Source organism: Austrofundulus limnaeus, unplaced genomic scaffold (genome assembly GCF_001266775.1).
Source record: "Austrofundulus limnaeus strain Quisiro unplaced genomic scaffold, Austrofundulus_limnaeus-1.0 Scaffold1369, whole genome shotgun sequence".
Lineage (NCBI taxonomy): Eukaryota > Metazoa > Chordata > Actinopteri > Cyprinodontiformes > Rivulidae > Austrofundulus > Austrofundulus limnaeus.
This window is the reverse complement of record NW_013953771.1, coordinates 12,554-24,898: the sequence shown is the minus strand read 5'-3', so window position 1 is coordinate 24,898 and position 12,345 is coordinate 12,554. Positions and strand designations below refer to the sequence as shown.

General features: G+C 41.6%; 1 protein-coding gene across 2 annotated transcripts in view; it reads right to left on the bottom strand.

The window, feature by feature from the left end:
• LOC106535135 (unconventional myosin-VI) overlaps window positions 1–12,345 on the bottom strand; it is a gene marked incomplete at its 3' end in the record, with an annotated part of 35,372 nt that overhangs the window by 15,915 nt on the left and 7,112 nt on the right. For both annotated transcript variants that reach the window (XM_014032052.1, XM_014032053.1), the window contains 7 exon segments: window positions 2,386–2,530; window positions 4,024–4,204; window positions 5,682–5,762; window positions 7,031–7,195; window positions 7,849–7,946; window positions 8,014–8,069; window positions 8,323–8,428. In XM_014032052.1, the coding sequence (XP_013887506.1) occupies window positions 2,386–2,530; window positions 4,024–4,204; window positions 5,682–5,762; window positions 7,031–7,195; window positions 7,849–7,946; window positions 8,014–8,069; window positions 8,323–8,428 (832 nt within the window).

The window sequence follows — 12,345 nt, the reverse complement described above, 5'->3', positions numbered from 1 at the left end:
CACACACACACACACACACATACACAGTCTCTGGGCTGTTTACGCCGATTTGAAACGTCAACTCCAATAGGCCATTAACTAAAGTTGTCTGCTTCACAGTAATATGTTTTATGTTCAATATTTATGCTTGACGTCATGTTGAACAGTAAATTCTGTCTAAGAAACACCTGTGCATGGTGCTTATAGATAGAAAGTTTTCTTTATTCATAAAATAACTCCAGGTCCTGGACAGACAAGAACCATTTGAAGACCATGAACAGATGTCTCCAAATTCCTCTGGATGAAATCAGTCTTTCATTGAGGACCATTAATAAAAGTGAAGGAGGTTGTTTTCTACCCTGATCGTGTGATTGGTCTGCAGACGCAGCGTAAAGGTCAGCGTTAATGAGAGCAGCTGGAAACAGGATTTACCTCTTTTTCAGAGGAGCAAACAGAAAAACAGGCTGCAGAGTAAATTACTGCCAGTTTTCTGCTGATAAATAAATCATCAGATCTTAAACTGAGGTCAGAGTAACCTCAGCTGAACAACAACACTTTGTCATTATTAACGCTGTCACTGATTTAAGCAGTTACATCGTTACCCTTCAGTGTCATTACTGCTCCATCAGGAGGTCATCAAATCCCATAACCCATAGACCAGGGCTGTGTCGTAATCTGATACACATCACCACACAGGGTCATGATATATCCCAATATATCATGACCCAATATATATCACGATATGTCATGATATATCACAATATATCATGACATATCACAATCAAGATATGTCATGATTATGGACGCAAGTTATCAATTATTGGATTAATCTAAAGTTGATTGAACTTATCGATCAACTAACCATTAATTGATAAGTACTCATTTTCCAAAAAAATCTGACATTTCACTTGAATCAAGGGTCTTTCTATGACATGAGGGGCTAATGTTTTACACACTAAATTTAAAAAAGTACAGTATTATATTTTATAAAATTTATTGTGCCAGCAGTATTAAACACTGACTGAATGAACAGAAAATTGTGGATTTCTCTCACATTATTAAACTTGGACATATTTATCAAATATAACAAAACAGGAATTGGTTGGGTTGCTAGAAGTGAAATGTAAATGTAAAGAAAAATGGTCTAAAATACCTTCAGCCACAATCAAGACTGTCATTAGAATCTATAGGAAACATTTAGAGGCTGTTACTTCTACCAAAGGAGGATCTACTAAATATTGAGTTAAGGGTTTTTTTTTTGGTGCCCAAATTTATGCACTTGTCTAATTTTGTTTAACCAATTATTGCACATTTTCTGTAAATCATATCAACTTCATTTCATTTCTGAAACATCATAGTGTTTGTACCCAATATGATATATTTAACTGATTTTTTTATCCAAACAATCAATGATTTATAAAGGTAAATCAGGAAAATTAACAAGGCTACCCAAACATTCGCACCCCGCTGTATCATACATCACAATATATCACGATATATCATGATCATATATCATTTCACAAAATATAATCAGGATTGTTTCTCACATTTCTGCACATTTGTCTGTAGACAAATTGACACAAATATACACATTGTTTTAAGTTCTGTTCTTTGAAATCTTGAAAATCTTTATTTTCAGTCATATTAAGAGTTGTTTTAAAGGCTACATGCAGTCTATGCAGCTTGCTTCTTTTTATGCCTTTATCAGTATTTATTAAAACTGATTTTCCCACATTAATGAGCTTTTAGCTACACTGAAACAGAGTTGTTAGAAAAGAAAAAGCATGACACTGGCTAATAGGACCCCACCCCCCCCACACACACACACACACAACTTCTGTAGAATTTAAAACCATTTGGTTCTGTGTTGGTTGTCATGTGTTGCGTTTATGGACAGTGGGAAAAGACAGCGAGTCCTTCAGCTGTCTGAACCGAGCTCCGAGCCTTGTTAGGCTTCGGCTGTTTTCTAATGTCAGCTGAAGTTATCAGCCGAACGTCTCTCTGGACGGTGATAACAAGACAAGCAACACATCAGCCATCTGCTCCCGCAGCAGTGTTTGGGTTGGCTCATCTGGGCCGGATCAGAACCTCTGAGCAGGCGTGAATGCTGAGACTGTTTATCCTGGAGTCTCCTGATTAATCTGTTCAAGAGGACCAGAACCAGAACCAGAACTGTAGCAGTTGGTCCAGGTGGTGGAAAGTAAAACATTTTACCTGCTTTAGTTCTGGACTTTACAGAACCAATGCTTCTGTTCCCTTTAAAGCAGAATCATTCCTTTATTCTTGCTCAGTTCTACAGAACCACCTTCAGTTCTACAGAACCACTTCAGAACCTCATGAAGACCCTCTCAGTGTAACGGGCTGTTCTGGTGTGTGTGTGTGTTTGTGTTTGTGTGTCTCTCTTACTTGATGGCCGTTCCTTTGGCGCCCCCTGCTGACGTCAGCATGACCCGGGTGGTGAGGCTGACTCTCAGGTCGTCCTGGTCCAGGCCCAGCAGCTCGGCGCAATGCTCCAGGGTCTGACCCGACTGGTTCCGGATGGTGCAGCCGCCTGCGAGACCACAAGGAGGGCAAAGAGCTCAGGTGAGTCGGTACCTGAACCGTTCTGTGAGCAGACTTCCTGTCTGGACTGGAACCAGTCCTCAGAACCAAACCTGGACCAGGAAGTTCTTTACATAATGTCTGAAACTAAGTGAAGAAACATTTATTCTCTTAAAGTTTCCTGTTTGAATCTTTGGGTTGTAATTAAGCATCAGTAATGAGGACAGCTCCTATCATGGCACCAGGCCTCAGAACCATCCGTCACATCAGGGTGAAGTGAGGAGGAGGAGGAGGAGGAGGAAGATGGAAGCTGAATATTAAAGCCATCAATCAGAGCCTCTGAAACGACCAATCAGAGCTCCTCACATGGAGGATTTCTGATCCCGAATAAATTCAATCACAGAGCGCCGCAGGGCGTCAGCCTGATGAAGACGGTTCTGACCATCAGAACCAGCCTGATGAAGACGGTTCTGATCCATCAGAAAAAGAACGGTTGATGTTTCATTTACAGTTGATGGTGTGGAGATCTGTAAAGTCAGTGAGGTGAAGTTTTTGGGTTTTAGTATTGATGAAACCCTGAACTGGAAACCTCAAATAAATTACTTAAGAACAAAAATAGCAAAATCTATTGCAGTACTACATAAGGTAAAGGAGTTATTTAATGATAAAGCACTGTTTATATTATATAACGCAATAATAGTTCCACATTTGATTTATTGTGTTAAAATTTGGGGTAAGGCATGTAAAACATTTACTAATTCTATTTTTATTTTGCAAAACAGACCTATAAGAATTGTTATCAGAAAACATTATAGTCACCCATCAAACATATTTCATCAATTTAAATTATTAATATTTTACGAGTTGGTTGGTTATAAGATTTTGTTGATTATGTATAGGGCTCATAAAAATGCCTTTGAATATTCAATCTAATTTTGTTAAGAGGGAAAGTTGTTATAATTTGAAAGGATTTGATTTGTTTATAAAACCTAAAATTCAAACAAACTTGAAGGATAGATGTACCTCAGTTCAAGGAATAAGATTGTGGAATAACTTGGACAGCGATTATAAAAATGCTGACTCGATTAATTTATTTGGTAAAATGATAAAAGTTAAATTGTTGAAAAAATATGAAGTGGACATTCGAGGGGTTACTCATTTTTTTGTGTAAAATTATATATGTGCATGTGTACATGTATGTATGTATGTATGTATGTATGTATGTATGTATGTATGTATATATATATATATATATGAATGTGGTGTATGTATACACGTATAAATGTGTACACATTTTTATTTTTGTTATTCTTTTTTTGTTAAATAGGGGGAGATGTTATAAGGTTTATTTCTTCTGCTTCCTTTCATTTTATGAGATTTGTTTCTTTTTTGTTGTTGTATTGAAGTTTTTGTTTTTAATCGAAATGAATAAATTTATCAACATCATCAAGAACCAGTCTGATGAAGACGGTTCTGATCCAGCACACTGAGATCAGTCTGGACCTGAGGTGCTCCCGGCCTCCTCGAAGTCGATGTTTCCCAGGTGCAGCACGCCGGCCACCACCCTGAACAGGTCCAGCTTCTCGGTGTCGTCCAGGCCGATCTTCTTCATGGCCACACACATCCTGTTGAAGTCGCCGTGGTCGTCCAGCAGGGGGTCCTTCAACGGGCCCGACTTGGTGTGCTGCGGAACCAGAACACAGACATGAAACCTTCTGTGATTCTGTTCATCCTGTCGGTCCAACACATAAAACACTCAGAAACACCAGCATGCAGCAGAGCACACATGGTCAGCAGGAAACAGGAAGAGGTTTGGACCTGGACCTTCACAATAAGAGTCTGCCTCTGTCCCAGCTTAGGCTGGTGTGAATAAAGATGTTTTTAATCTCGTCAGTTTTTATTTGGATCTCGCGGCTTCGTGAGTTACAGCAGCAGCTTGTCGAGTGTCCTAACGGTTCGGCTTCATGAATATTTTTCTGTCAGACTCTCTGATACTTCCTGGCCCAGTGTGGAAATGAAATATTTGACTTTTCTTAAAGTTCTGTCCATAAAGTCTTAAAGCTGTGACGGTTCAGATTTACTCCAACACCAGAGGTTTGCTCATGTCCTGCAGAAACCTGATGGTCTACATCAGCCAGGCTTTGGTTCTAAAGGTCTTAGAACCAGCACCAGCCAAATCACAAACCAGTTATAACTGCTAATATCAACAGGAAATACTTAACTGAACCATAATCTATCAATCATTAATAAACCAATGCAGCAACACTCAGTCAGCTGTTAGAAAGCAGCTCAGGTTGAGTTTACCTGTGTCACACACCTGAGGAGACTGAGGTAACCTGAGGGGGAAAGTATTATTCAACATTTGATAGAAAATGTTTCACAAAAACAAATGTTGGCAGAAATGTTTGTCACCGTTTGAACAGTTAAGCTAACAAACAAGCTAACCTAAGAGCTAAAGTCTGCTAGCTTTAAAACTAACCCCAGCTAACCTACCGTGCTAGCTAAGCCTAGCTAGCATAAAAGCTAACCCCAGCTAACCTATGGTGTTTGCTAAGCCCAGCTAGCATAAAAGTTAACCCCAGCTAACCTACGGTGCTAGCTAAGCTCAGCTAGTATAAAAGCTAACCCAGCTAACATACGATGCCAGCTAAGCCTAGCTAGCATAAAAGCTAACTCCAGCTAATCTACGGTGCTAGCTAAGCCCAGCTAGTATAAAAGCTAACCCCAGCTAACCTACGGTGTTAGCTAAGCCCAGCTAACCTACGGTGCTAGCTAAGCCCAGCTAACCTACGGTGCTAGCTAAGCCCAGCTAACCTACGGTGCTAGCTAAGCCCAGCTAGCATAAAAACTAACCCCAGCTAACCTACGGTGCNTGCTAGCTAAGCCCAGCTAACCTACGGTGCTAGCTAAGCCCAGCTAGCATAAAAACTAACCCCAGCTAACCTACGGTGCTAGCTAAGCCCAGCTAGCATAAAAGCTAACCCCAGTTGGATAACCCTTATGCTAACCCAGGCTAACCTTCAAGTTTTATTCTGGTGTTTTCCCAGCCCCAGTATTAATTCAGTTGAATCTCATTGTCTTCAAACAGTATTTTTAACCAATAAAACTAGCTTTTATCCTCCATCACAGATAAAAGATGTTCTGTTAGCAGCGTACCATACCTCTGGACTCTTACGGTTCTGTAGGATCTGTTTATCTGTGTCTTTGGTGGCGAAGAAGCGAGTGCAGCCTCTGTTCAGGTACTGAAACATAATCAGAAAAGAGGATTCAGTTCTTTATTGACAGAAAAACTGTTTCTATGGATCAGGTTCCAGCTGAATCATTCAATCTGCATGTGAACAGAATCCGTCCACTTGGTTCTGGACTGGTTTTATAGGTTTGTCTGACAGCTGGCTCCTCGTCTGAACACAGAGGAATTAAATAATGTCGGCGGCCAAGCGGAGCTCCCGGGAGTCGTCTCGGAGAGGACGACAGATTTTGTTTTTTTAGGGGCGACCTGGGTTTGGGCCGAACAGATGGACATAAAAAGTTTCATTAGAGGCGAAGCTGCTGGGAGGATTTTCTGCTCCGTCAGTTTTCAGATGTGACATTTTATTCTTTTTGTTCTTCCTCCTGGAAAATGTTGGTTTAATCTGAGCTCTGATAAAAGCAGCCTCCTGTAGTCTCCTGCTTCCAACAGGACAAATAAAGGCATTTCCTTCAGGAAATACTCAGGTCCTTTTCTTTTTATGGTTCCAGAGAGAAAAGCTTCAGTCTGAACAGCAGCAGGCTGATGTGATGGTTGAAGGATCAGCATTTCTTCACTTTAAATCAAGTCAGTCATTGTGTTTCTGTTTTCCTGCAGGAGTTCTACAGTCTGATAGTTTCTCTTTTCCTCCTAAAATCTCATTTAAACATCGAGAAAACCTGATTTATTTACATTAAATCCATCTCTTTCATGTTGTATTTGCTTTTATTTTCAGCTTCACAGCACTTCTTCATTTTGACTTCACTTATAAAAGTTGAATTTTCTCATTGTTTGATGTTCTGAGTTTATAAGAGCTTCAAAAGATCAAACATTTTTAACTCAAACATCTGGACCAGAACAGGTTTTCACAGACTGGTGAGACCCTGCTCATCTTTATTCTGAGAGATTTAGCCTCTACAGCTGTATGAAGCCTTTAGCTGCTGTTAGACTGAAGCCATTTCTGAACAGGTGGTCTTCTGCTGCCCCCTGGTGGTCAGCTGCAGGAATTAAACTGCCTCCGTTTTATTTTATACTCCCTTTAGCTGACGTCTCCTTCATTTTAGCTTTTAGTTTTGTTTATATTCAGCAGTCAGTCAGCATTAACGCTGAACTTTCACAGGAAATGATGATGTTTGTTTGTTTAATACTTTTTCAGTTGTTGCTTTGAAACTTCAGTCTAAGTTTTGGTATCAGAACATGAACGATGTCCATTAAACCCAGTGAAAACTGTCCCCTGAGACATGAATGAACTCAAAGGGACTAACAGAGTCTGGATCTTCCTACCCTGAACATGTCCGGAGAAGCCAGGTAGAATTTCTGTCGGATGTCTTCGGGCGCTCCGGCACATAGCCGGTAGAAGATGTGGTAGTTCCTCTCCTCAGGACTTTGTCTGCAGATCCTGGACTTCTCCAGCAGGTAGTGGGACACGAAGCCTCCCACCACAGCATTCTGATACAAAACAGGAACCAGTGATTATAAACACTCAAACTCTGGTAACCAACAGAAAAAATTTAAAACTATCTGTTTAAAAAGTTTCATTTTCTCCTTAAACCAGCTGGAATGATCTAAAACTTTCTTTTTAAAAAGTAACGATACACGTTTTCATATCCGAACATCATGAAACAAATGTCAGGGACCAGACATGTAGTCAGACTAAGAACTGGTTAGTGACCGGTCCACAAAGCTGCAAAGACAGTGAGGGACAAATGGACCAGGAGTTTCTGAGTCCGGTATCTCAGCTGAAAGAAAAGGACTGAACACTCAGCCTTGGAGAACCCCAACCAAGATAAAACGAAGGAGCAAGTTTGTATGTTTCTGACGAGTCATGCTTTAGAGTTTGTTTGTTTGTTAAAGATTCAACACCAATACTAAAACCTTTTCAGTTAGAGTTTTTAATTTGTTTAAAACAGAATATTTGAACCATTTTGAAATGATTCAATCTGAACACAGGAACTGTTTGCAGTTTAAAGCACGCTGCAGTCTGTGGGGACTTGAGATGTTTTAGTACGAGTTCAGGTCATTTATCATTTAATACAGAAACATATACTGTATATGTGTCAGAACTTCAGAACTTTATTCTAATAAAAAATAAACAGAAGCACCTTTTCATTGAAATGAATCTCCACAAACTTTCCGAAGCGACTGCTGTTGTTGTTGCGGACAGTTTTAGCGTTTCCAAACGCCTCCAGCAGAGGGTTAGCTGCAGGAAACAGGTCAGTTAAAATCTGAATGTGACGGATCTTCTGACTCCAGTCTTTAGGTCTTACCTTCAACAATCCGCTCGTCTATGTCCTGTCCTGTTCCATAAGATGTTGTCAGATATCTGAAAGCAGAGAGGGTTACAGCAGAACTGTTCTGGGATCCAGAACCAACAGGGCTTTACTGGAACAAGCAGAACCATTTACATCAACACCAGAACCATAAAACCACAAAGTTCATTTGTCGGTCAGGATTAAATAAACAGAGATTAGAACAATAAAAGTGACAGGACGACTGATCAACGAAGTTAAAAACCTGTTTTTGTTTTATAAAACACATTCTGATCAGGCAGAGGACAGGGACCTCTGTGGACACACCTCAGGACAAACTTGGTGTTTTCAGTCTTGCCGGCGCCGGACTCCCCTGAGACGATGATGGACTGGCTCATCTTCAGGACCTTCATGTCCCGGTACGCCTTGTCAGCTGCAGAACACAGACACATTACTTCCCTCATGACCTTGATATTCACCTGGACCTTGGAAAGGAGTCTCTGAGGTCCAGGTCTCTGTACACAAACCAAAGAAGCATTTATTTTCTTCTGTCTGGACAAGATCGAAACATTTCAACGGCTTTATCTCAGTTTAGAGTCAATCTTTTTATTAAGAGAGTGGTAACAGAGTGTGAACGTCATCACACACTGATGTAACATAGTTTTTGCACTATAAGATGCACTAAAATCTTAATTTTTCAAAAGTGAACAGTGTGTCTTATGTATTACCATATTTATTGGTGTATAATACGATCTCATGTATAATATGACCTCACCCCCTTTTTTGAGCTTAAAAAGCATAAAAAATTTAATCCTCAAACTACCTCCAATTTCATACAGACTGCAAGATTTTTCAGCCTTTGCAGTCTTTATACATATCAGTAAAATGATCATTGCACTCTTCATTTTATTTTAACAATATATGTACTAGGTTTGGGCATACGGAGCGGGAGATCGACAGGCGGATTGGCGCAGCGTCTGCTGTAAAGCGGGCGCTGTACCGGTCCGTCGTGGTGAAGAGAGAGCTGAGTCAGAAAGCGAAGCTCTCGATTTACTGGTCGATCTACGTTCCTACCCTCATCTATGGTCATGACCGAAAGAACGAGGTCCCGGATACAAGCGGCCGAAATGAGTTTCCTCCGCAGGGTGGCTGGACTCTCCCTTAGAGATAGGGTGAGAAGCTCGGTCATCCGGGAGGGACTCAGAGTAGAGCCGCTGCTCCTCCACGTCGAGAGGAGCCAGTTGAGGTGGCTTGGGCATCTGGTAAGGATGCCTCCTGGACGCCTCCCTGGTGAGGTATTCCGGGCACGTCCCACCGGGAGGAGGCCCCGAGGAAGACCCAGGACACGCTGGAGGGACTATGTCTCTCGGCTGGCCTGGGAACGCCTTGGAGTTCCCCCGGAGGAGCTGGAAGAAGTGGCTGGGGAGAGGGAGGTCTGGGCCTCCCTTCTGAAGCTGTTGCCCCCGCGACCCGACCCCGGATAGGCGGAAGAAAATGGATGGATGGATGGATGGATGGATGGTTTGGGCATAATCGTATCGTGTGCGATTAATCGTCAGGAAAACATTAATCGATTATTTTTTGGCACTTGATGATTAGTATGATTAATGCAACCAGGCAGAGTCCGCTCGGTGCTCCTCTCTGCTTCAAATATGACAAACATCTTAAAAAAAAGTTCTGTAATTTATTTATCTATCAACACAATTTAAAATTTGATGTATAGCCCGAAGTCTGTGATTTTGACACAAGCTGGAACAGATTTTTACAAACAGCAAATCTTTTCTAAATTGGTTATATGACTAGAACAAAAGGGTGTCCAGGGACTCCAGGGGATTAATTGTCAAATTTATCGTTATTGGCTAAATACCACAATTTATCGTGATTAATTTTTTTGCCAATATTGCCCAACCCTAATATGTACTAAAAGGTATTTTGACAACAAATATATATCAGCTGTAGCAGCATCATATGAATTCTGGCATTTTACACATAGTCCACCAGGAGGCGCCAACACAAAAGTCAGAGACTTCACATGAGATTTGGGCCATCTTGTGGGGGAAAAGCAGATTACTTCTTACTCGCGAGCGCCCCCTCTGGTGGGGAAATGTTTTTTCAGGGATACAAGCTTTTTCAGAACACCGGTAGACGGCAGCCATTACAGACGAATATGTGTTTGTTGTTGTTTGAGGAGCGGCCCGGTCACACGCTAATGTCATTAGTTCGTTACCATTACTAAAGGTGCAGGAATACTTTTTCCCCCTTTTTTCACATCATGTCGCCTGCCTGGATCTGTTACTATCTCGCTCTGAAGCACGGAGGAGTGTCAGAGGTAAGTTCGTTTCAACTGCTTTTTACGACGCGGTCTCATTTCTGGACTCAGGTATTTTGCCAACATTTCAGTTAAAATACATAAGTAAAAATATTTATCCGAGTATAATACTACCCCCCAACTTTATGGATGATGTTATGGATTAAATTTTACGTATTATACCCGAATAAATACGGAATTCACAACTGCATCACAGTTGGTGCATGGACCCTTGCGCTGTGTTCAGCAGGTCAACTGTAAACCTGACTTTATGGCCACCATGGTCAGAATACTACGTATTGCGATTCAACACAGTGTGTATAAGGACCCAGAGTGGTGCCTGTTAAGAGACATGCTTATGAAGCAGGTTTCAAACTCAAGGCCATCAGTCACACAGTGGAACATGAACAAAGAGCAGCTGCCAGACAATTCAACATTAATGAATCAATGGGGGAAGTGGAGGAACCAAGAAGAAACAGGGTTTCTGAGGGAACAAAGCGAGATGGCCACAGTTAAGAGGACAAAACTGAACAGTGGGTTATTGAACAGAGAACAGCAGGTAGAGCACCTCTACGCTCTCTGTTCAACTCAAGGCAACAGCTGTAGCACATGACATGAAGATCAACGACTTTTGAGGAGGTCCTCCGTGGTGCTTTGTTTTATTAAACAGAATAATCTCTCCATCCGCACAAGAACTACCATCTCACAGCATCTGCCAAAGGGTTATAAGAAAAGCTGTCAATTTTCCTACTCCTACTGCAAGAACAGTTTCCCTGAAAAGATCTGTCCAAAACACATCACCAATGTGGACGAGGTCGCCGTCACCTTGATATTCCTGTGAACTGTCCTGTTGAGAAAACAGGACTAGTACTGTGCCCATTACAGGGCAGTTCCTTCACTGTAGGTCTCATACCACAGGCTAATGGCCAGAAACTACTACCCATGGGCATTTGGCGTCATCATCGAGGCTAACCCACAGGGCTGGATGGAGAGGAGATGAGTGGGTGGCTGAGAGAAGTTTACGTCAAGAGACCGGATGGCTTCTTTCACAGACCTCCCTCTAATGATCTGCGACTCCATGAACGCCCATCTCACCCGTACTGTCAACCCAAGTGAAGCAAACTCACTTAGAGCCCGTCATCATTCCAGACGGATTAACCAAAGAACTCCTACAGCCAGATATAGGTGTCAACAGGTCGTTCAGAGTTAAACTGCATGGGAGCATTGGATGACAGAAGGCAAACACACATTCACTAAGACAGAGAGGCAATGCTGGGCGAGTTACCCCTCTATCTGTCTGGGCTAAGGTATCAGTTTCAAGAGTCGTCCGAGCTTCACTAAGCCCGGAATCATCCCTGAACACAGAACAGTAACGAGACGGACTCAAATAACCATGAGAGGGATCCGGGCTTGAACTGCACAACTGTTGAACTGTTGAATTCACACTGAAGATGAAGAATGTGATGGATTTGTGGAAGAGGAGTGAACTGAAACTGAGTGATTGTTTTATGTTTTTTGTGTTACATTTGAACAACGTTGAGCTTTATTGTGAATGAGTTAAATAAAGTTTAACTTATCTGACTGTTTTGTTTGGCTTATAGTTATTAAATCATATCACCGCCATTGAACTGGTTTCTACACTCACCAGCCACTTTATTAGGTACACCACGCAAGTAACGGGTTGGACCCCCTTTTGCCTTCAGAACTGCCTCAATTCTTCGTGGCATAGATTTAACAAGGTTCTGGAAGCATTCCTCAGAGATTTTGGTCCATATTGACATGATGGCATCACACAGTTGCCGCAGATTTGTCAGCTGCACATCCATGATGCCAATCTCCCGTTCCACCACATCCCAAAGATGCTCTATTCACACAAAAAAATAAAGGTCAACTTTTGTACCCAAAAGGTACTTTAATCAGGAAAGTACCCTGTGAGTACAGAGATGGACCCCTGAGGTGATTTACTGTGGACCTTAGAGGTACAAAACCACTGATCAGAACAAATGGTACAAAATTGTACCAGTAGGGGTCAGTGTTGGGTG